Below are 25,868 nucleotides of genomic sequence, written 5' to 3'. Positions count from 1 at the left end.
GTTAACAAATTGTTCATAGTTAATCAGTCGTCAAGAAAAGGAAATTCACAATAAAAATGTTTCAGTATGATTTATGTCTTTTTTCCTGCTTCTTAGTATAGGTTAGCTATGTTTAAAGTATGAGGTGGTTGTCACGACATATATCGTTTCTATTTTTTTTGGCCTGCCATAAGTGACAATAGCTGAAGACTGATAATATAGTTAAATTTAGCAAATATGATGAGCATAATTCAACTGAGCAAATATGGCTAAGACGCGCTGGTACATCTAAGGCATTAAGGGGGCATTAATCACATATACGGTCAGAGCATATCGCATGGTATATGTAAGGCATAAATCACATATACGGCCTGGAAAAATACAGGGTATATGTAAGGCATTAATCACATATACGACCTGGGCAAAGACAGGGTATACGTAAGGCATTAATCACATATACGGCCTGGGCAAACACAGGTTATATGTAAGGCATAAATCACATATACGACCTTGGAAAATACAGGGTATATGTAAGGCATAAATCACATATACGGCCTGGGCAAACACAGGGTATATGTAAGGCATAAATCACATATACGGCCTGGGAAAATACAGGGTATATGTAAGGCATAAATCACATATACGGCCTGGGGAAACACAGGGTATATGTAAGGCATAAATCACATATACGGCCTGGGCAAAGACAGGGTATATGTAAGGCATAAATCACATATACGGCCTGGGCAAAGACAGGGTATATGTAAGGCATAAATCACATATACGGCCTGGGAAAATACAGGGTATATGTAAGGCATTAATCACATATACGGTCTGGGCAAAGACAGGGTAAATGTAAGGCATTAATCACATATACGGCCTGGGAAAATACAGGGTATATGTAAGGCATGAATCACATATACGGCCTGGGGAAACACAGGGTATACGTAAGACATAAAACACATATACGGGCTGGGCAAATACGTGCACATATCAAATGAGCATTCACATTTACTACCGGGTAAATGTATGGATGATATGATATCTGCTATATATTTGCCGTTTGGGATTTTACTGGGCCATACGGACTTTGCCATCTGTGCCCATGGGATAAATGTGTAGGTACATATCATATACAGTCATTGGGCAAATATTGTTTACTATTAGTCAAATATGATATTTGCCCATATATTTGTCTATATGTTTGCCTACATGACAAATCCATTTTTTCGTCGAGTGTATCTCTATTGATGAATTATCAGCCATTGCGAAAAAGATGTCATCTAAATCCTGTAGTCTTGATCCTTTTCCTGCAAGTCTCCTACTTGGACATTTTGGTGCATTACTGCCTACTATATGTGAAATCGTTAACCTGTCACTTCAAACTGGTGTTGTTCCATCTTCTCTTAAAGTTGCTGTTTTAAAACCGTTACTGAAAAAACCATCTCTTGATCATGAAATTTTTGGAAATTATCGCCCTATCTCTAATTTAAAGAATATCTCCAAGATTATTGGAAAAGTCGTTTCCCTTCAGCTAAATGATTATCTGTCTCTGAACAATCTCCATGAACCATTGCAGTCTGCATACAAAACATTTCATAGCTGTGAAACTGCTCTTCTTCGAGTACAAAATGATATCCTTCACTCCATTGACAATCGTTCTTGTGTTGCCATGCTACTCTTGGACCTATCTGCTGCATTTGACACAGTTGATCATCAAATTCTTCTAGATCGTCTCCATACAAAATTTGGCATTTCTGGCATAGCTCTTCAATGGTTTAAGTCCTACCTCACTGATCGCTTTCAATTTGTTTCCATTGATGATTTTTCTTCTGAAGCCCTTCAACTTGATTGTGGCGTACCTCAAGGTTCTGTACTTGGTCCTTTGTTGTATCTCCTTTATACTTCTCCAGTAGCTGATATCCTCCGAATACACAGAATGTCTTTCCACCTTTATGCTGATGACACTCAATTATATATTCCTTTCTCCTGTAATGATGATTTGTCCCTTAATGATTCCATGAATCTGATTGAAAACTGTCTATCTGATATTGATGCTTGGATGACTACAAATAAATTGAAACTAAATAAAGGCAAAACTGAATTCCTGTTATTTTCTTCAAAGCACAGCCCACAGTTAACTCTTCCTTCTCTTCAATTTGGTTCTGATGTGATAATGCCCTCAATGCATGCTCGGAACATTGGTGTCATATTTGATACGCATCTTACTTTGGTTCGTCATGTGAATAATATTTGCAAGTCTTCTTTTTATCATCTCAGAAACATTGCTAAAATAAGAAAATACATCTCTTTGAAAACAACTGAAACTCTCGTCCACGCGTTCATATCCTCCAAACTCGACAACTGTAACTCTCTGCTCTTTGGCTTACCAAACAAACTCTTAGATAAACTACAATCTGTACAGAATGCTGCTGCCAGAATAATCACTCTTTCCCATAAACATGACCACATTACACCTATCCTCGTTAATCTGCATTGGCTACCAATTGAATCTAGAATCAAATATAAAATCCTATTACTTACTTTTAAAGCTCTTCATGGCCAATCTCCTATCTATATCCGGGAACTCATTTCAGTGTATAAACCGAACCGTAATCTTCGTTCTGCATCACAAGTTCTTCTATCAGCACATTCTTATAATCTTAAATCTTATGGTCATCGCTCCTTCTCTGTGGCTGCTCCTGAACTCTGGAACTCACTTCCAATATCTCTCCGAAATGCATCAAGTCTTGCCTCATTCAAAACTGAACTTAAAACTTATCTCTTCAAATTAGCATATTCTTCGTAAATTATTTTATTTTGTCGTTGTCTTTGTCGTTTGTTTACTAGCGCTTAGAACAGATTTGTATTTGCGCTTTATAAATAAATATTATTATTATTATTATTATTAAGCGAGAATTCTACGTCGTCTATCTTTCTGTCACGCAAAGCCTTTGAGACAAGGTCAGTGATCGTATTTACTTTAGCCCTTGACAGAGCTATTGTCGTGTCATGCTTGGATATTTTGCTTGACAACTGCTTCATAATGCCCGTAGCAACAGCCGAAATAATACCACAGGCTGCCCCAACGCCGGCCAAAGGAACTCCAACAATTATTCCCGGTCCAGTAAGCGAAGTAGCAACGCCGGAGCCCGTTAACACAACAGATATGGACCCTGAAGTTATCGCAATCTTATGTAGCGTAGTCCGGGCTCTAACGTATTTCTTCCTAACTTTTTCGTAGTGTTGTGTTTGCCCTTCCAAGTAAGCCAGGATTAAGTTTGCTTTATTCAGACGAAAGTTTTCTGCGTTTAGTTCGTTAGGACCCTCCTTAGGAAGTTCAGGATAAAGTGGAGGTGCTGATGGTATAACATCCATTATATATACTAATGTACGACGCTTTTGGGAATGATATTGAGGAGCAGCCACATCACGACAACCGGGATTACTGGAACTGGAGGGCCTTTAGGAAGATGTTTCCGCATGCAGACCCTAGTAAGTTCGAAAGAAGACCCGACGGTATTTATTACCAAGGCTCCAGAATGTACAGCAATGAGGATTTGAAACCAAAGGAGGTACCACATTATGTGACAAAGAAGGCACCCGAGCATAAAGAAAGGCTACCTAATTTTCCAAAGAATCTATTAATAACCAACCAGGATTATCCATTTTATGATGCCGAAGGTGGCATAAACGACTTCGATAAGATAGTAACGCATTTGAAGATCCCAGTGGGTAAGCAAACCTTTAACGTAGTAATAAGGGATATCTTTAAGGATTTTAACCTTAAGCACACTTCAGGAAAAGAAGCCCACGAATGGTTAAGGGGACCTAACTTTAAGTACTGGCCGCAGCAGTTAAACTTTGCCGTCTGGGCGGCTACGAAGGGCTGCGGGGTTGCCGCGGATATGTTCAACATTGCCTTTCTAAGGTTCCACGTTGCCTTTACTATGCGGCGCATATTGAAGGAGCTGAGAGTGCCCCTGCCAGGGGAGAAGCCATTCGATCGAATGGATAACCCCTACGATTCTGCCGCCCTAGAAAGGCTAATGAATGAGTTTAAGCCGCAGCAAAGAGATTTTCGTTATCGGGAGGGCGCCACGCATGGCTTGGGTATTATCTATGCTTGGCATGTTGACGGCGTGCGTCCGGCAGACATGTATCATCAAAAATACCCCGGGGCCCTAAAGTTTTACGACTTGGGTGGTCGCAAGAATGACGTTACGCTGATCGATAGGATTGAGACGACTTACCCCAGTCCTTGGGATCCATTCGTATTATTAAAAGGAAAAGGCCTAAGAAACCTAGCCAGGATCAACCGCAGCATTGAAGCATTCGTCTACTGCACCCTGGGAGCGCAGGTAAATACCCGCAGCCCCATTGTTGGTTCCCAAGGTGCTTCGCGGGAAACGCAACAAGAATTCCTAACCCTGTTTGAGTCCGCAATAATAGAAAATGACATATCCAAGTCAGTTCAAAGATATCAATTAGCGGTGCAGCAATCTAAAGTGCGGCTGGATTACGCCTTGAGTCCTGGTTGTTGGTTAATGCCAAGTAATTTGGTCATCAACACTAATTCCGTCGTAGGTTATAACAACAAACTTCAACGAGCAACCAAAGATATGAAGTTTGGAGCGAATGACGTGAACTCTGATACTACCAAGGGCATTCCTCACTTCGTAGAGAAGCCAAAAAAGTCACACGAAACGAAGCTACCCGTAGTTAAGGTATCAAAGAAGGCCCTGCCTACGATACCCGAGGAATATGACCATAACTTACTAAAAGCCGGCTTAGCAGCTGCAAGCATTGGTCTGAGCTATTATATATGGCGATGAACAACCCCTACGTAGCTGGAGTAGATTGTGTCTATACGACTTACACAGGCGAGAAAAAATACACCCAGGCATCTTGGGTTGATGTCACGGGGATGTCCGTGGATTTGAACTACTCCGGAAAGAAGTTGATATTATGCAGCATTTCTTTGGGTACAGATAGTAATGCAAACGTAGGATTTCGTTTCTGCGACGACAATGGAGTATTACAACCCATGCGCGCGAAGACGAACAACAGAGAGCCTGCGCATTTCTCAGTAGAGCCGCCAACGACTAGCTCTGAGAATCTTTCCGTTTGGACTTTTCACCTAGTTGCCGACTGTCACGGGAAAGTGAAGCTGCAAATGCGCATAGATGATACGGGAAGCGTAATGGTTAATAGTATACATAACCAAAGGGATACTGTTTATAACCACATGACCATCAGCACTTTAACGGTAATGAGTCTCTAGAAGCAAATTTATCGAAGGGGACTTGTTCCCTGTAATATATGAATCCATACGTGAGGGAAACGCGCTATACCCACCGCTTAGATGAAGAAGGATATGACAACGGTGCTTGGCATGACGTTGGAATGTGGGTTGAGGTTGGGGGCACTGCATTGGTCATTTGCACTATTAGCATTAATGCAAATACGCATGCAAATGTGGGGTTTAGGCTTATCGATGAAAATAATAAGCCCCTGCTTCCTTATCGAACTTCAACGAACACCAGGAAAGTTACCCATTTTTCGATGGAGCCCTACACTGGGTCCACTGAAGACCTAACGCCAGTGACTTTTCATGTGCTAGCCAATTGTAAATATGCTAAGTTGCAAGTCACTTCTGATGACGGTAAGTTTGGGATAAATCGCATAGGTCGCAGGCCCGCTAATGCAGTCTGGAGTCATAAGCCCATTTCTACCATGAGTGTGTTACCGTTGGTTCCAAATTACCAGGGCGGCGCTAATACTTTCTTCATTTATCCTAAGAGCAGGACACCTCCCGATGAGAAGGATAGGATTAAGCCTTCACCTTCTTAAGGAGTACCACCCCAATAGCGACGACTAGTATCCAAATGTTATTCCCCACAAACTTTAGCAGTTCTCCGCCGGCCCTAAGTGCCGGGCCAAGAACGCTACCAAGCAGCCCAGGAAGACCGGCTGCCATCTTTTTTCCCAAGTCCGTCAGCCCATTGCCTAATTTCTTTACGCCTGCGCCCGTAGCCTTAAGCGCGTTAAGGATTACTCCTACTACGGTGCTAATAGCAACCGCAAATGCCAGCGGAATACCATACTTCATGAGAGCTCTTTTTACCTTTTCCTTGGTGGTAAGCCCCAACTCTTTTTCCAGGTTTTCCTTTTGTGCCTGTAATTCCGCAAGGCGTACCTCGAGGGTTTCTACTTCCTTTTGGGCTGCCTCCCTTTCCTCCTCGGGACGAGTCAGGTCCGCAACTACTTCCCGCTGCCTTTGTATTTGACCCTCCAAGTCTTCGATGGCCTGATCTCTTTGCCGGATTTGCTCTTCTTTGGTGTTGATTTCGGTAACCAACTGCCGCCGTTCCTCCAAAGAGCCGGCTATGGTGATATGCAAATACTTAGCTTCTTCCTTGCTCATATCCAGGTCTTGCAGGGCAAGCCCGAAGGCGTGTCGGGCTCGGTCTCTTTCGCGCAGGGCATTGTCTCTTTGTTCTCTTATTTCTATCATTCGCTGATTCTTGTCGTCAAGTTCTCTCTTTTGAGCATCAAGAAGCAGTTGGTTCTGTCTCATGTAATCTGCTTCCCTTTCCTCCTACGTTTCTTGCAGCTCCTCGACGCGTTTTCCTAACGCAGCCCTTTCGTTTAACGCCTCCAGCCGGTCTAATAGGCTCCTGGTGGCCTCTTGGAAGCCCCTTAACCTTGACACTGCGACCCTAACGTCGCCATTCTCATCAAAAAGGGGCTGTGGTTTCGTCCAGCGTTCCTTATTTTGAAACTTCATGTCCCTAACGCTTATGAGAACTTTGTTTCCGCGTTCTGTGAGTTTTACGTCGTCAGCCTCAAAGCGGGAATAACGCTGCGTTAGCTCTTGCGTTGCCCACTCTACGGTTTCCCGCGCGGTTGCTCCCTGCTCGTCTATGTTTCGAAGTTCCAAGTACTCAGGGACGGGGCTGCCGCGGTTTCTTGATTGCCACATGCGATTTAAGGCTGCCTTGAAGCTTCTCCACCTATCACCATACCTGCTTATCAAGGCCATGTCGTAGACATGAGGCGTGGTTTCCGCGCCCTTAATCCACGCGTCGTATTCTTCGTCGTTAATGTCGACTTGACCTTCTTCAGTGGTGGGATCAAAGTCCATTTCTTCTGCTGCCATTATATATGATAAGCTCAAAGTTAAACCCTAACATATTACCTAAGCAGGTTGGCGGGCTGAAAGCAGAACGCACCTTTCACCGGGTAACATTCACGCCCAGTAGCGCAAAGCCAGGTGAGACGCTGTATGTAGGCGTACCCCGTCTAACGGATAACCTAGTATTGGTTCCTGGTACCTTGGCTTTAAGGTTTGACCTAGCAATACAACCAAGCACAAAATTAGAAACTTACGTCGTCAATAACGCAGGCAGAAACCTCGTCTCTAAGATGAGGATCAAGTTTGCTGGGGAATCCTTGCTGGACTTAAATAGGTACGACTTATACACCACCTATAAGGACCTATGGTTAACGGCCTTTGACCGCGCACAAAGAATAGAGCAGGGAATTGGCAGCGTTATCTTACGTAAGGTTCGCAGCGATACTAAGACACAACCTACGGATTCTGGTGACGCAACGGCAGTAGCAGATGCGACGAGGGTAAAGACCGCCTATGGCATTAAGTATGTTATCCCGCTGGACTTTGAAGTGATTACGAACCATGGCGCGTATTATCCCAGGCAGCTATCCGAGTTACAGTTCGAAGTAACCCTAGCGGATACCACGAACATCTTACAGATGGATGCGTCCGGAACGGCACTTTCTGGGAGCATTCACCCCTATTCCGTTACCAACTTAGAGCTGCAGTACGAAACGGTATACAGCGAAGAGCTGGCCCGTAGCGCTGGCATGGAATACAGCTCCGGAAAGGCATTCCTTTACGACCACGTAGTGATGTACAAGACGTTCAGCTTCTTGGACAAGACGGATGAGGTTGTCAACCAAAGCATTAACCTCCCCCGAAGAAGTCTCACGGGGTTGATGCTGGTGTTTGCTAAGCCCTATGAGGCCGGTAAGCGCGACTCCGAAGCGTTCTTTAACCCCAACATTACTAACGTGGGGGTAAATGTCAACGGCGTTCCCAACAAGGTCTACTCCCAGGGAATAAAGCCCGCAGACATTTACAGGGAGGCAATGCGTAAGTTTGGCGACCAAATTAGCCCTGAGGAATTCTTTAAGGATAAGTATGCGTTATGGATTGACATGCGCACGACCAACGATGAAGACCTACATGGTCAGGGTCTGCGGTTGGTAAACACCCAGGATGGTATCACTTTGGAGATTAAGCGCACAAAGAATACCAGTGCGGGCGACAGCGATAAAATAAACTGCTACGTCTTCGTTGTGTCTGACGCGCAACTGAGCGTGGAAATGAATCAATTGAAAAGCGTCGCCTATTGATTCATCCTAAAAAAATTAAAATATTTCTTAGATATACCATGTTACGCGTCTTCGAAAACAACAACACCAAACTGCAATGCATAGTGCAAGGCGACAAACTATACTTCAAAGCGAAGGAGGTGGCAGCCGCGTTAGGCTATGAGCGCCCCAGAGATGCAATCAGAGCACACGTATCTGAAAAATACCAGAAAAAATGGGCTGACATGCAAGGGGCTCCAAATCACCGCTCCCTTACTATGCAGCCACATTCCGTGTTCATATCCGAACCCGGGTTGTATCAATTAATATTTAGTTCCAAGCTGTCAACAGCAGAGGCATTTCAGGATTGGGTCTTTGAGGAAGTCCTTCCGACATTACGTAAAGCGGGTAAGTATGAGATAGAGCGGCGCTTTGACGGTCCAAACAAGTTGGTCTTTAAAATCGAAAACGAATTCGACCTGCATAAGAAAGTGGTTGATTACATCCGCAAATTCTACCCCAAAATGCTCGTAACCCCTGGCCTAGGCGAATTACAGGACTCGGATGGAAAGCGCATAAAGTGTTGGCAGAAGGGCTACCAAAAAGGTCAACCCGACCTGCTCATCTTGAATGCGCACACCCATTACCGTGGATTCTGTATAGAGCTAAAGACCCCAAAAGGCAACGGGGTACTTTCTGAGAGTCAACGACTACTCTTACAGAGGTACGAAGAAAATGGGTACAAGGTAATGATTAGCAGCGACTACGACGAAATCTGCCGCGCCATCACGGAGTATGCTGAACACCTACGAATTCCCTGCAGGTGGTGCTGTAAGGTCTTTAAAACCAGTGAGACTTTGGCAACGCACTTAAAGATATTTCATAGAATATATGGACAAGGATAAATTTAACGAGTTAAAGTTCATACAAACGCACTGTAGGGATTTGGTGGTGGGGGAGATTTACGAGATAAAAAATTACGTGGTCTTTGAAGACATCGACCGCCTGCGCTTGGTCTTAAAGAATAAAAAAGAACATACACCCTTTGGGCGCCTGATAGGATAAGGTACGCCATCGAAGGGCAGGATGTTACCCATGTCATGAGTCATGGTAAGAAGGATGGTAGGTGGGTATTTGACGTAGTTAAGTATGAGCCAGAGAGTCCTCTGCATTCGTAGGTTGCGCCTTTGGACATTGATGATTAAGAAATGCACTGCCACAATGAAGGCAGGTGTATTTTTTTGTTGCTATGATGCAGTCGTTGGATATCTCGCACGTAATACAGTCCATATATTGAAAGGGTTATTAGGAATCCTCCTAGGAACGCTGCTGCGTAGGCTATCATATAAAGGGGGACTCAGAATGTTAAGATTTGGTTAGGTTTTTGTAAAGCAGTTGAAGATGTGTTCCTCCTCCCTTATGCTTCCGCATCTCCCACACTCAGACCTCCAATATTCCCTGTTAGTCCATGGAACACCCTCAACAACATCAAAGCGGGGAAATGCCCTGCTTATCTTATTAAAGTAGTCTATTTGATTCTTAAGGTAGTCGTTGGCGTGTTCACAACGACTCATGATATCCCCGCACCGGTAACAATCCACCCCCTCTAAGCTGTAGTCTCTTGAAAGGCGTTTATACGCCCCATCATGCCTTTTCTTATGCGTTCGAAGACGCTGGTAACTGCTAAAGACCTTACCACAATAGCTACATTCGGTGGTCCTACAACAAACCCCATTTTCGATATGGTATCGTAGCTTTTGAGGGGTGCTGAACTCCTTATTGCACACCCTACAGGTCTTACCTATTGACCTCCTTATGCAAACCTCATTTCTAATGTGGTATTGCAGCCTTTGCTTCGTACTAAACACCCTCTTACATCTGAGACAGTCCATATATATTTAACGAAATCCTAACCAAATCTTAACATCCTACGGCCCCCTTTTGGGATATCCCAGACCGCATTTAACGAAATCCTAACCAAATCTTAACATTTTTGGGTGCCTTATTAAGATATCTTGCTACCCATTTAACAAAATCCTAACCAAATCTTAACATTCTGAGGACCCCTTTCAAATTTACATGGGATATCTCATAAAATCCTTAATGGAATCTTTTGCCCAACCTGCCATCGTTATCAGCGCGCCAAACCGTTCTGCACGCTTCAGACCGCACATTTCCTCATATAGCTCCTTTACACGTTCATTCAGCCGGTCTATCTCCTCCCTTTGCATTTCGACCGTCCTTTCCAGGTCTGACTTCCTTTCGACGATGTTAACCATTGCTTTGACTGCTTCCACGGGCTCCATATATATCAGGGAACAAGTTCCCTTCGAGAGAAGGGATATAATGGAACCAGATCACATGCCTTGTAACGCCCTGATAGTAGGACCCGCCGGCTGCGGAAAGACCCAGTTCGTGGTAGAGCAGCTATTAGGACCCTTTAGATACCGATTTGACTACATAGTGCTACTTTGCCCCACCTACGTGAATAACCGCACCTGGACGGGTGTAGGCGTAAAAGATGACGACTTCTTTGTGGACATACTGGATCCTAATGAGTTATCCAGCCATCTTAAGTTCTGGCACAAGCAATTCCCCAAGGATACCCAAACCCTCCTTATACTGGACGACATCGCCTGCGGGGACGACGTAAAGAGACGCACTTCCGAGTTAGTAAAGCTTGCTTTCAGCGGCAGGCACGACAATATCAGCGTTTGGTTGCTCTCCCAACAACTCACCAGTGTCTCCAAGCCCTTTAGGGAAAACATAGGATCTCTCGTAGTATTTTATACTCCAAGTAAGTCAGACCTGGAAACCATTTTAAGCGACTACGGCGGCGAGATATCCAAGGAACAGTTGCATGAATACATGCGACATCTAAAGACGCATGAGCACTCCTACATGGTCTTCTCTTTGAGGTTTTCGTATTCCGTTAACATATATGGAGATTGAGCAGTTGATAGAAGTCCCCACACAGTTAGACGAAAGTGACCTCAAGGAACAACTTAACATCCTTGTGTCTTCTGGGAAGTGCAAGGAAATGATAGGCAAGGAACTTACCCATGAGCAGGTTAATAAGTTGTCGGAAGAGGAAGTCAAGAAGTTCCATAAGAGGTATGAGGCTGCCCTTGCAAGTAAGACCACGGACGCCGTAGCAGACTCCGCTATCCGACTTGCCACCAAGCTTCTCGGACTTGCACTGCCCATAGACGACGTGGAGCAACTGCGGAAGGACATAAGCGAGGACTATGTCATATCTCAAGAACTTAAGATAACCTGCGGGTGGTTGTCTTTGAAGTGCGGTAAGTTAATGGCAGTCGCCTCTGCGGCACTTCACGTAGCTCAGCATGTCGACTTGAAGGAACTTACGATGTCTTGGAAGGACTTCAAGAAGGACAGGGACGTTGAAAAGGTCTTACAGGCGGCACTTGCTGAGGTAACTAGTCAAGTGCCTGCAAGTGACTTATCAAGTCCTCCTTAAGTCATCCTCAGGAATTACCCAGGTCGCCTTAAGTACTTAGTCAAGTCATTCTCAAGTCATCCTTAAGTTACTTGTCAAGTCCTTCAAGTCCTTAGATATAAATGAGTGAAGCTGAATCGAAGGCGGAGGAAACCCCTCAAGTAGAGGAGCAACGAATCACCAAGGCTAAATCTCCAGGCAGAGTCGCGGCGGGGAAGAAGCTCGCGGAGATGAACAGGAAGAACAAAGCCAAAAAGGAAGAAAAGGTGGAGGAAAAAGAAGAGGAATCCTTTATTAATCCTGGGTACGTCATCGGCGCATTAGGAGTTGCTATAGCAGCAGGCAGCCTTTACTTACAATGGCGGGCTACTAAGCCAAAGGTAGAACCCGTACATGCAATGCAGGAGCCTAGAAGCAAAATACCCGTGATGGAGTAATAGCAAGGTCATTTTCATGCGTAATAACCTTCTCGCTTTGTAATATAATGTCAACCGCGTTATTGAAAACTGTTGAAGAAGCAGCTATTATTACTTCCATTGTTGCGGGTATTGGTTGGGTAGGTAAGAAAGTGCTCAAAGAAGACTTTACTGAAGACCCAAGCAAGAGCTTCGCTAACTTTGCTAAGATGACCGCTGCCGTGCGTGGGGCTATCATGGTAAAGGATTACCTACGGAAGGAAAAGTACCTGCCTAATGTATAAATGGCTAGTTTAATCGCAGGCGGAGTTATCGCAGCTTTAGCATTCACTGGAGCTAATTATGGCGGTCAGTATTTGGATAGATTAGTCAGAGGCGACAAAAGCGGAGATTTGGCCGCTGAGAGGAAGAGACACGACTTAGCGCTGGAGAAATATCAAAGGGACGTGGCAGCTTGGGATGAAAGAAGACAAGCTTACAGGGATTGGTTGGACAAGAACTACCAAGACAAAATGCAGGCGGATAAGAACTTCGAAAACACAGACTACGCCTTTAAGCTCTATGCACAGGCGCACCCCGCGGCATCGACGGGGTTGAGAAAGCCTCAGTTTAAGAATTACTACCAGCCTTCTAAGAAACAAAAAGACAATGAGTTGATCTTTGTAGGAGTCGCAGGGCTGGCGGGAGGCGTAGCTTTGGCGTATTTTGCGTGAAGCATGAGCGTCTAATATATAATGATCGTCTTTTTGGAAAGCGACAAGAATGACTTTACCACTTATTTGAATCCCCCCATCAAAGCACATAAAGTTCGGCTGGTTAGTTGCTCTTTATACAATTCTTGGTACAATTTGATTGGCGGCTTTGTCGTTGTGGGTGCCAACAAGCCAAAGTTGCCAGATTCCCATTACACCCCTATAACACTGGCTAAGGAGCTAGCAAAGCATGGATATACTCTTACCACAGGATTGCCCTATGAAATGACATTCAAGAAAAATAGTGGGAGTGCCAATCTTACGGGCAGTCCGTTGGTAGAATTCCTGGGCCTTACTAGTACCACAATCAATGGTCAACTTGACGTAAAATGGAAAGTCCCCGCTAACTACGAAGTTCACTGCAGCCTGGTAAGCTCATACTTTAATGAAGGACCCAGCAATCTAATGTTCAAGTTTCCGCCTAAGGGTAATCCATTTGACCTGGTAGAATACGCACCCATTTCTTTGAGCTATGACTTGTCTAATGACCTAGTAGAAAGTATTCACATTTCTATCAAAGTGGATGGAGAATCCGTAGACTTTAACGGTCGTCAAATCAATCTTGTTTTGGAATTCATATAATGGGCCGCGTAGAGGACAAACTCAAGAGGATTTACTATGGGCCTGAAGGCTATTGGAGAGGAGCGTCAGCTATCAAGAAACTTGCTGCCGCGGCCAGGGTATCAGAAGAGACGGCTAAGAACTGGTTGAAAAAACAAACCCTCTGGCAGGTTTATCTTCCCGTGCCTAAGTACATTCCCAGGCCCAGCTTTACCGTAAATACCCCCAGTGAAGTTCATCAGGCGGACTTGCTTTTCTTACCACATGACAAGGTGAGAAAGAAGACCTATAGGTACGCTTTGACTGTAGTCGATATCGCAAGCAGATATAAGGACGCCGAACCCATAACCAGCAAGGATTCTGGGGAAGTCGCAGAAGCCCTAGGTAGGATTTATAAGCGCGTCTTGAAATGGCCCAAGCTGCTGCAAGTGGATGCGGGGACGGAGTTTATGGGCGTGGTTACTAAGACCCTGAAAGACCATAGCACCAAGATTAGGAGAGCCGAAGCAGAGTACCACAGGGGTCAGAGCATCGTCGAAAGATTCAATAAGACCCTGGCCGAGCGCCTCTTTGGGTACCAGTATTGGAAAGAGCTGGAAGATCCCTCCGAGCGCAACAGGGAATGGACTCAGAGGCTCCCCCAGGTCGTCGCGGCTTTAAACAACGAGGCGGCCAGGGCTACGGGAATAAGACCCAAGGATGCCATAAAAAAGAAACACGTGGAACACAAGTCCTACGTCAGAAGTTCGAGGGCGGTCTTCCCCCAGGAAAAGAGATTAGCTGATGTCACGGTTCGATATCTCTATGAGCCGGGTGAATTAGAAGGAGGATCCAAAAGAGCTACGGACCCTAATTGGTCTTTGAAAACTTACCAGATCCGAAGTGCGATAGCAAAGAAGGGTCAGCCCATCTTGTATTATCTTTATGATGGTCCCACTCGTGGGTTCGTCAAAGAAGAACTGCTTATCGTGTAATTACAGAACGCGTGCGTATGGATACCATCGTCGCACATCCACCTCTTACCGTCAAATGCGGATAACGACACCTTCTCCTGCGTTATGCTTTGTATCTGATGCTTAAACGACCGCAGGGAATTCATGTGATGCTTCTGAGACTTTTGACTATGAAGCACATCCACGTAAGACTGATGCGTAAGTTGCCTCTTAACTACGTATTTTTTTACGCCTTTTGCTTTCTTATCTGCGCCGTCCGTTTTGAGGACACTATACATCTTTGGTTTTAACCCAACATATTCCACGATGGGCTTGCCTGACATTTCATCCTTCATCTTTCCAATTACTTTCTTGTTCTTAGCAGAGTAGAGGGGATGGTCGCGGGGGTAACCCGAGGTGTCGTATTCGTCGAGATCTTCGAGGTAGTCCGCGTAAATGTCGGGGGTTTCTATCCATTATTAGGGAGTCGGTGTCTGTGTAATGGAGGTGGCAGCGGTCGCCGTACTTTGGTTTTAGTTTGTCGTAGTAAAACTCGTACATTAGCAACTTAGACAATTCCAGCACGGTAAAGCCCGTATATACCGGCTTGTTTAGGAAAAGGTTGGCTTTTTTCATGTGTATCACGAAGAAGTTCAGCATATCCACGTAGCGCACAAACCCGGGTTGTGATACGTACCTTTCCGCTTCCTCGCGGGTGTTAGCAATACGTATGCTTACCCGCTTGCGGATGTTTTCCATGGTTTTCCCGAAAACGCTATTGTTCATTAACTTAAAGAGATTCTTTTCGAAGTCATTTTTGGCGGCAGTACGTTTTTGGGTATTAAAGTCGATGTAGGGTTGCATCCATGGTTCTTGGCGAAACTTTAAAGCGCGGTGCACCTTTGTCACGCGCATTCCGTGTCGCACGTAGAATTGCAGGTTGCGATAGTGAACTACGTACTTCTTCTTAGGCATCAAGTTTAGGGTTAGCTTGCGGTAGGGCTTGTAATTGGGGCACAACTTCTTTTGAAGCGGGGATAGCTGCTCGAATGGTATTTCGATTGCTTCCGGGGCAAGTGGGTAATCGTCGTAAAGGGGGTGAAGTTCCGGGGGGTACTCCAGATCTACTTCCAGAATGAAGCCTTTTCGACTGTCGGGTCTTATGCGCATGTAGTACTCTGGTTCGCGCGGCGTTGCCCACTCAAAGTCCCGCACCGGGAGATGTTGGGACATTGCCCAGCCGTAGAGGTTGTTGGCATCCAGGTAAGAAATGTAGGTGTTGGGCTTTTCGGGGTCGTACCCTTCCACCTGGGGATTGTTGGCGCGCGCGTAACGGTGGCTGGGTCCGCAAACACCTCCACGGATTCCGTCTTCCATAAAGCGGTACATTTCGTAGTCGGTTAGGAGATCTAGTTGGGCATCTGTTTTCTTCAGCAGGGCACTCCAAGATAGCCCGGGGGCTGTGTAGAAATTTGCTGGATCTAACCCGTAGTAAGACATAGACATCTTTCGGAAACTTTGAAATACATCTGCTAGTAGGACGACGTCGGAGAGGAGGTAGACGTCGTGGTAATCTCCCAGGTTTCTGCAGGCGCGCTTTTCCCACACCTCCTGCGCGTAGGCATACTCATCATCGGATATCCCCGCTTCATTTAGGGTGCTGTAGAAAGCCTCTTGGGGTGGTAATTGCTGCTCTTCAAACCGTTCCCAAGAATCCATGTATTCGTATGGATACACTCCTTTCCTTTCTGCATCGTACTCGTCGGAAATGGGGGAATCCTCGTTATATTTGGCTAGATTGGCTAAGGAATCCGCCATGAATTGCTGGGAGTCTAGGAATTTCAGCTTGCCAATGGTTACGGACATATACCGTTCTTTGTTATTTGGTATGCACTTTACTTCGTGACCCTCTACTCCCTGTAAGAGCAGGTGGGAATCGTATTCGCGAAGGTTGTGAAAGAACACAGGAATCTCCATGTTGGGGTCTATCCGATGTCTGCACTTCCAGTGCGCGGCACCTTTATATTCACCGGTAATTTCACAGCAATCCATTACTTTATCCGTGTAGAAGTCTTACTCGAGTGGTTCACCGCAGTGAAAGCAGTGCGTGGAGGGCTTACCGGGCTTTTCCCCGTTTTTCGCATAACGTCCGCATGTAAGGTGTGCTTCTCCTAAGTAAGCTCCATCTTTATCCCACGCTTTCTTTACTCTGCGTCCGAATTTGAGTACTCCGAGGTTGCATACGTGACATTCCTGGGCTGCGTGATAATCTCGCAGGTTTTCTGGGGTTACCTTAGCTTTACGTGGATACAGTCGACGGCGGATTTCTTTCTCCTCTTCCTCCAAGGCATCGAGGAACCTTCGCGCTGCGTTAGGACCCCTGTAAATCACGGGTTCGTCAGCTTCTCCATCACATCTGACTACTACGTATCCGTATGAGCAAATCTCATGCAGTCCTGTCTTTTGTGTGTTACCAGCTTCCTCATACTCTGGAGTAATCAAGGACTCGAAGTCCGCGTAAATTACGTAAGGTACCTTGTTTTCCCGCTTATGATCACTGTATTGCAAGTTCTTACTTTCTGGTAATTGGATTCTTTGAGCTGGTTCTTCAACCCCTCGACAAATCTTGTCGTGCTTCTTTAAGGCTTTCAGATCTTTAAATGGTAATAAGCAGGCGTCACAATAATACCTTTTATGTCCGTCTTTACTGTGTGCTGCAAATAAGCGGCTTAAAGACTTTACCCACGAATAATGCCCTCCGTGGTAGAATAGGTGTACGTGTTCCCCTTCGTTATCTGAAATATAAAGTGGTATAATGGTCTTTTCTCTAACACCGTAGACATTTATCGCTAAGTCATTCCTTTCTTCAAGGTCGGGTATTGCACGTAATTTCATTGGGAAGACTACGTTTGACCAATCTAAGTCGTCACTTGGGTATTTCGAAGTCCTGAACGCGTTTTCCTTAACTGGATATAAAGCGGACCTTACAGCCCACTTAAAGCATTCGTTGTCTTTATTCCGTACGCTGATTATTGCTTTCTTACGCTCTATGAAAGTCGGTAATGGTACGTAGGATCCTCCTCGAATCGGTACGTAGCGAGCAATGCTAAGCGTAGCACCTTTTATCGCTGTTATGGTCCAACCCGAGCCTTCCCTGGTATACTTCGCTAGCGACTCCAACAATGGATTTACTTGTGAGAGCAATCTTTCCTCTAAATACGTCGATTCTAAGACCGTCAAAGTTTTAGTGCGCAACCAAACCGTGGTCTCCGTGTCATCTTTTATCAGATTAACTTCCACAACGACGGAAACCTTTGCAGCACCTAACTCTTCTATCCCACTTTCCACTAATCTTTGTATTCTTCTCAAATTCAATTCCCAATACCTTCGCAAGTCTAATATAGAACTGCCTGGTAATGTATAGGTTGTGAAATTGTATAGCGAGTCCATTGTCTATATATAAGGAATATTTTATAAACACCATATGAGGAAAACCCGCGAAATATCGTCACCCAACAAATACGCGTACTTTGAGACTCAGGGAATCCTGGGGGGGAAATTTCATAGTTTACTAGGTTTTTGGATACTAATTACTGCGCGAATCTGACTTACTCAGGGAAACCTGGGGTTTGGTCAGGTGAAGCAGGACTGGTATCCCCTATACTACTAGCCCCGTATGTGGAGTGGTGGTTGTAAAATATATATTTTTAATACTTAAGATTTTTGGGATGTCCTAATGAATGAGGTATATCTTTAACTCATCAACGTACTTACAGGTAGCTTGTGTTGTTATCAATAGCGCCATATGTCACCATTATCAATCCTTTACTTGCGCAGTCTGTTTTATTGTTGATACAAGAGCAAGAGGATGGACAGCTACCTGCACAGAGCAAAACCATATTATTCCAACCACGCATGTCAAATATTGTAAAGATTTTTATATCAAACGATTACTTCTGACTGCAATCAATAGACGTCATTTTCTGTCTCCTGTCGATTTACATCGATTATTTAAAATTTCTAAAGTTTCTAACCTTATTGCTTTTGGCTGCTCTTCACCATTTTCCATACATTGGTTCACTGGTCAAACACCAAGCGCTCAAGCGAAGCGCCAAGGAACTTTCAAAGGATTATTCAAATTTGAACCTTGCAACCTCGACTGAATCTTATTCACTTGTTGTATTGACGACTCCTAAAAACTCCAGCGTATGCGTCTTAGCCTCGAATCCAGGATTTGCTTGTTTTGTTGTTCTAATTTCTGCTTTTGTTTACGGACCTCAGAAGTGAGGCTAAGCCTGCATACACTGAAGTTTTGAGAGTCGTCAATTCAGCACATACAGACCAACGCAGTCCAAACTAGTTACCGCTAGTCATCATAAGTTTATACTATGATATGTTGCTATATGACTTTAATTTCTTAACTCACTTATGGTTTAAACGTCGAATTTTTCTCATAGTGCCGAAAGATCTAGTAACGCAAATCAGAATTCTAGCAATATAGGTTTTGTTTATTTGCATTGGATTTGGCACATGAGAAATTTGACGTTTGAACTGGGCCTTGGAAAACATTCACATAACGAAATTTTTCTTGTCTCAAATATAATGTTAATTTGAAATACGGAAAATAACAGTTTTGAGATAGGAGTAGGAATATTTACATCTTTTCAATATTGTACAATAAAAAAAAAACGGATACAAAACCTTGTGCAGATACAACAGTAACAAAGAGATCTAGATAACAGATGGTGAGCCAGAAGTTTGTCTTCGCTTGCAAACCCATAGCCTGGAGAAAAAGCTGTGATTACAAAAAAGAACAATCAAATCACAGTCAAACAAAGAAGAAAAAATAGAACAATTTAAGATAAAGTAAGTGGCACCTAAAATCCAACTGGAATTCACGAAATTCAGTAAAATTTTAATTTTGCCTAGAAATAATTTTTTTTTAATGCTCATCTTTTTAAGTGAGAAAGTATTCTAAGCTGTTGTTCTTTTTTAATGGATTTGTTTAGTTACCTTAAGTCTTTTTCGTGATATCGATATTGACTAGTTTCAGCTTTGGAGTGTCTACGTCTTGCCTTTCTTAACAAACAAAGAGGTTCAAATACTTTGGTCAATATTTGCAACTGTTGTCGTGATGTACGAATGAAGATGACGGTCGAACTGGCTGTTAAAGGCTGTTCTACATATAAATGGAAATTGTACTCAGCCTACAAATTACTTGTTTTTCCGGTTACACACTTGATCATATTGACGCATAGTAGGGGATCATGAGTTTATCAATGCTGTGTGGGTATTGTTATTGTAAATTTTTGACTTCGAATTAAAGGAAAGATGCCAAGGCTGCCAAACGTGCCATTTGATAACATCACAATTTTAAACTGAGCAGTCCTCCAAGAACAATTTGAAAACCTTTGACAACCACCATATGGATCGAATACTTTCACGAAGTAACGTGATTGGCTGATATCATTGGCCAACTGAATGCCCAGTGCTGTGCCAGAAAAGGTCCGCATGCCACGCGCGCAGGCTAAGATAACCTCCCCCACAGCCGTTCTTAGTGTCATCACGCTGCTCACATTCCAACACAGGCAGCCCAATCTCTTGTTCTGTGGTGTTGTGTTATTTGAAAGTTAACGGTAATATTTCGTAGTATAGCATGTAAAGTCACAGGGAGCCCAATTTAGATTAAAGTGAATGGTGAAAATAAAAGCGGAAAAACTAAATAATAATAATTTTTTAAATCGAGGTCAAGATAATGGCCTTCGAAATACGAAAGAGTAAAAAAAAATCGATAAATAATGCACTAGGACATTTTTCAAAAACTAGTGTGAGCTGCGTGGGTGTTTCTAATGAAACAGTAATGATAAAAGTGTAAATTTTACACCGTGAAAAGATGAAAAAACTTACCTACGTTTCGCACGCTTGGCCTTCGTCGGAGTAAAAAAAGAAAAAAAGGCTTTTTACTCCGACGAAGGACTAGCGTCCGAAACGTCAGTAAGTTTTTTCATCTTTTCACGTTGTAAAATTTACCCTTTTTATCAATATTGTATTGTATGTGTCTGCAATCCAACATGAATATTGTCTTCTAACCATCAAGGCAGCTGCTTCCATGGTAAATGAAATGTTCTGATCTTTAATTATTCAAAGCGGGCATAGTTAATAATGAACTATGAAGCGAGTTTTTAATTCATCCAAGTAGTTTTAAGGGGAAAAAATTAATCCAGATTTATTGTTACTCAATAACTTTCTAATTTCAATCATACTTTGATTTCTAGTAAACACTTTTCACTGTAGCAGAAGTCAAAGAGGCATCGACTATTTTTGCAATAAAAAAACGCTAAATATTTCCCCATAGTCGACCTATTCGAACCCTATTTGAATATTCATATCCTTCCAGATGACTGCATAGCATTATTTAAAGCCCCGTTTACACTAGCGATTTTTGCGGCGATTTTTGCTGCGATTTTTTCGGCGATTCTGTGAATAATAAATAATGGTAAAAAATTTACTTGTAAAGTTTTATTCAGGATACCAAGATTTTCCTAGACGAATGTCTCTCTTGAAGGATGAGACAAAAGATTTTATATTTCCGAAAATTGCCACAAAAATGGCCGCAAAAATGGCCGCAAAAATGGCCGCAAAAATGGCCAGTGTAAACGGGGCTTAACGGCTCATTAATTATGGATGTGTGTTAGTTTGCCAGAAAAATAGAGGCGCGCGCCCTTCCACCCGCCCTTCCTGTTTACTCATTTGGTTTACCCCCTGCATGTGAGCATGCTCATCAGGGGTAACTTCCCATACCTTAATGAATGCTTATAAGTAAGCAGGAAGGATAATGTACTGTTTATTTTGTAATGCTTCGTAAGTTTTATCTTCGAAATTAACTGAGAATTTACAGCAATGCTATTCGCAGGAACGTTCCTATTATTGGCATTTATAATAATTGGTAAGTTTGTATGTTATGAATGCTTTTTAATCATGTTTACCAACATTGAAATAATATTTTTGTAAAAACGTTTTATTGGCAATTACAGCAATTTTAAAGGCTCGATTACACGGAGCAATTTTCTCTGCAACGTCGTTGCGACACAAGTTGCATGGAGTATTGCAGCGTGTAACCTACAGCTCAATTTTGAAAAATGTTGAGAGACGAGTTGCAGCAATTGAAGCAAAAAGTAGAATTCGTTTCTACTTTTGGCAACGGTTGGGACTCCATGGCACCGTGTAAGGCACTCTTGTCGTTGCGAGAAAAAGTTTCAGAGAACATTTCTCCATATCATCGCGACTTCAGTTTCAAAGATCGACATTTTTCAGCAGTCCTGCTGCCATCAAAACGAAAAACAAAAATGAATAAATATATTTACGAGACAAATTAAGTTTATTCCATCTCTTGGAAGACTATTCCTGTAAACATGCAATTGAAATTTGTTCAAAAAAATCAGTCCTTTTTACATTCTACTCTTCTACACAATTGTGATAGGAAATTGGCCCTATATTTTTCTTCCAATTCAATTTTTGAAGCTAATTCTGCATAATAAAAGGATCGTTCGAACTTCAAGAATTGACGAAAGACGACTTTCGAACGCGGCTTTGATGTGCCGGCTTGTATTTTTTTTCTTTTGTTTCAGTTTAATGTACAGCTGAAGAGTACGTTTGAAGAATCGACTCATTGAAACTCTGTTTTATGGCCATGTTATTATTTTACTTCGATCAATCTGCATCCCTTAAATCTTTTGATATAAATACACCCGAAATGTATAATTCGTCTCGATTCGATATATCATTAGTCGAACATGACTTATTTCGTGTATTAAAGCTCATAAGCTTACAGCACACTACGTATAATACACGTTTGATAATCGTTTTGTAAAGTATCGATGTGTTTACAAGCCCATCTACTATTTTCGATTCACAATAACTTGTTTCTAACTCAAGCGCCTATTTAAAGAAACATGAATAAATCATGTTTATTGCATTGTCAAGGTCGTTATTTGTCATATTGGCAGATTTTAGGGGATTGTTTCTAAACCACTGATTATATATTCAAAAATCTGGTCGCGGGTAACTTACCCCAATCTTCTTTACAGTACTGGAGATGCTCCTAAATGTTATGATTGGGCAAATTCAGCATGCTTTCACAAATCGTCAAAGTAATCGTCGATTCTCCTTCAATCTATTTCTTTTTATCGTTTCTTTTTATCTTTTCTTGTGTTCTCTTTCCTTTTCTTCTCTTCTCTTCTCTTCTCTTCTCTTCTCTTCTCTTCTCTTCTCTTCTCTTCTCTTCTCTTCTCTATCTCTTTTTTACCTAAATGACATGAAAAACCCTACTGCTAGCAAAATTTCATTTTCTCCCTGTTTTTACCTCTGATCCCCTACGCTATCAATCCTACGACCTTCTACTACCCTAAAATGTTATTAATTTGCCTGATTATTATTTATCTAATCGCACAGTAAATGGTACTTGTTCCCCTAAGAGGGAAGAATTCAGTTCTGCCATAAACGATCAAGTCCTTGTTGGACCAAGTATTGGTTCAGTTTCGGTACCGTCAGAGTACGTGTGTCAGTGGCAATGCATCCTCACCAGCCATTGCAGCATGTTCAACTATGGACCAAATGGAGAGTGTGAGGTCCTTGACAGTCGATCTCAAAACTTTGTCATTCAAATCAGGACGGGATGGTTCTTTAAGGCACAAATGGTAAGCATCCAAATTAATATCTAAAGTCCGGCTTTCAGAATAAGGTGGCTAGCCTCCCTATAATTTTCGGTAGTTCCAATATAGGACATAGTAATCTATAGCTAATGCAAGCTCGCATAGTGATATCCAACAGGCCATCCGCCCAACTATATATTAAAGTTCATGAGCTTAGGGGATTCAATTTTTATGGAGCTGATGACATATGAGGTTACCATGGTAACACTAAGTCAGCTATAATGAAGGCCATTCCTTTCATTAAAAACATTAAAAACTCAAGATTTCCACGTTGAATTTTTTTAAACCTTTTAAATTGAAAGTACGTTACTTCACCTTTTATTTTACACAATGCTTAGGCATTCGGTACTACAGAATTTCAAATAATGCGAAATCTTGAATTAGCCGAATAAAAACATTCCACAGTACCGAATTTCTAAATATTTTGACAACTGTTTAACCATATTATATGTTTTACAATAGCTTACAAATTTCTCGCGCGCTGATTGGCTGATTTTTATCATCAACAAGAGGAAAGACAGATAAAGCTGTCGTCATCGAGCGTACGCTCTTTCCGTTGGTTGTTTTGATCACTAGAAAAGAAAAGTTTTTATCGTTTTTCTTGTTGTTTTTGTTATTGTAAAAAACAAATTGACTTCAGATTTTTATGTGTCTGTCCTCTTATTGACAATAAATTTTGCTATCACATTGTCAAAGTAGTATGCGGATCCACACAATTAGCAATTTAGCGTCAATAGGAGGACAGAAACATAAAAAACTGATGTCTATTTGTTAAACGATATTTTCGTGACGTCATCAAAATAAAAATTCCTCAAGTTCTGCTTCTGCGCATGCTCGTGCACAGCCTGGCGCGCGCGCGTACAAAAATGATATGGATTATGGGGACGCCCAAGGGTAGAGGGAAGAAGAACTATAAAGGTAATCAGGCTAGTTACTTTTGTTCATTTTCACTTTGATCCCATGTCGACTCCGTTCCACTGACACGAACCATAAACTATATTTTCAGCCTTCTTCCGTCTTCTTCTTCTCCTCCTCCATCTCCTCCTCAGTATTATTATTTTTGTTCACTTTTAATAACTGATGGAATTTCGTGCTATTCTTCAGTGCCATCAAGATGTTTGTCAAAATGGAGGAACATGTTTTTCTACCAGCGAGGGCAACGCCACATGCGTTTGCAAGGAAGGGTTTACAGGAGACAGATGTCAAAACCTCCCTCGTGAGTATTCATGTTTTATATTCATAATGAAAACGATAATGTAAAATACTATATCATATTGCGATATCACTTTGGGGGCTTTTCATTAGGGAAAACTGTATGTATAGTTCATACAGTGTGGACTAACTATATCACCACGCACACGGTAGTCCTGTCCATCACGAGAGCTGCTCTTGCCTTGGGCATTATTAAGGGTCTTTAGACATCCTTGCATGTGACGTCAAAGCAGCTCTATATTTAGAAGACAAAACAAAAGAATGTCAAACTTATGAGAATTGTAAACCTATTGTTTTGTCATCCAAATTGAGCTTCAACTGCTAAGCAGCTACTGGCAATCCAAAGATATAAGCCTCCCGAAACAGGGATCTAAGATGGGGATTCTAATATCGTACCTGTAATATAATTACAGCCTGTTTCGATGGATGGCATCATTTTGAGGGAAAGTGTTACAAGCTTTTCCTGGACCGCGTGGTGATGAGTGTTGCTGAGCAGAATTGTTTTGCCCAAGGAGGTCATCTTGCTTCCATCCACAGCATGCGAGAAAACGAATTCATATACATAACAGTAATAAATAGGATGGCAGGAAAATGGATTGGTTACAATGATATTGCTAGCGAAGGCACCTTCGAATGGACTGACGGTGAGCCTTCAGTCTTTCAATATTGGCATTCGAACGCACCTAACAATAATAACGAGCAGGACTGCGTACTGATGTCTGCTGCGATATAGGATCAGTAGGGCACTGGGATGACGTACAATGTACACTAGAAAAACCATACATCTGTAAAAAGAACAGTAATTAAGAATCAGATTAATAGCCCACTTCCGAGATATACTTTGCTTGTCACACACAAAGGTTTCAGTACGAGGCTACGTGTTAAATTTATTCTTTTCTCTTGTTACTTCACTGAGCATTATGAACTAAGCCTCACACTGAAACCTTTGTATGCAAGAAGTGAAGCATGTCTCGGAAGTGGACTATTAATCTGGGTTCCAGACCGGGCTCTTTCGATCCAGTGGTCCTTGGAAAACTACGACCGAGAAGCACTGGAGCGAGGGAGCATGTAGAACCCAGGCTTAGTTGTTTAAAAAGCTCAATTAGCGCTAATCTAGGATTTAATAGCCTAATCAAAGTTTTTTCCGTTGTTCAAAGCACGATTAATGTTTATCTAGGATTAATTTGTGGTTTTACGAAGTGTCTAAATGACCGGCAGACGGTCACAGAACTCAAATGACTAAATGGCCGGCAGTCGAATTAAAAAAAAAAATCAAGGTTATACAAACTAAATTCCAAACCTAATGCTCCTACCTCGATAAAGAACCGCCAATCGATTGCATTTCTGGTTCTAGAACGAAAAAATCGTGCTTCGTTTGCGGCCGGCATATTTTTCGTCACATATGCACACTGCCGGTCACAGAACTCAAATGACTAAATGGCCGGCAGTCG

General features: G+C 42.7%; 2 protein-coding genes across 2 annotated transcripts; one reads left to right on the top strand and one right to left on the bottom strand.

Moving 5' to 3' along the window:
• Positions 1-14,872: 14,872 nt before the first annotated feature.
• On the bottom strand, positions 14,873-16,471 carry LOC116295702 (uncharacterized). The gene has a single exon (XM_031703606.2). The coding sequence runs from the start codon at positions 16,469-16,471 to the stop codon at positions 14,873-14,875; it is 1,599 nt and encodes a 532-aa protein (XP_031559466.1).
• Positions 16,472-21,243: 4,772 nt separating this feature from the next.
• LOC116295715 (brevican core protein-like) lies at positions 21,244-25,850 on the top strand. The gene is made up of 4 exons (XM_031703622.2): positions 21,244-21,440; positions 22,946-23,190; positions 24,310-24,421; positions 24,831-25,850. Exons 1-4 carry the CDS (start codon positions 21,395-21,397, stop codon positions 25,148-25,150), a joined length of 723 nt encoding a protein of 240 aa, XP_031559482.1. The 5' UTR covers positions 21,244-21,394; the 3' UTR covers positions 25,151-25,850.
• The last annotated feature ends 18 nt before the right edge of the window (positions 25,851-25,868 follow it).

This window comes from Actinia tenebrosa, unplaced genomic scaffold (assembly GCF_029948245.1).
Source record: "Actinia tenebrosa isolate PJP-AT-01 unplaced genomic scaffold, QUT_ActTen_1.0 PGA_scaffold1__47_contigs__length_23844297, whole genome shotgun sequence".
Taxonomy (NCBI): domain Eukaryota; kingdom Metazoa; phylum Cnidaria; class Anthozoa; order Actiniaria; family Actiniidae; genus Actinia; species Actinia tenebrosa.
The sequence above is the reverse complement of the archived record's forward strand: the minus strand, read 5'-3'. Positions and strand labels throughout refer to the sequence as shown.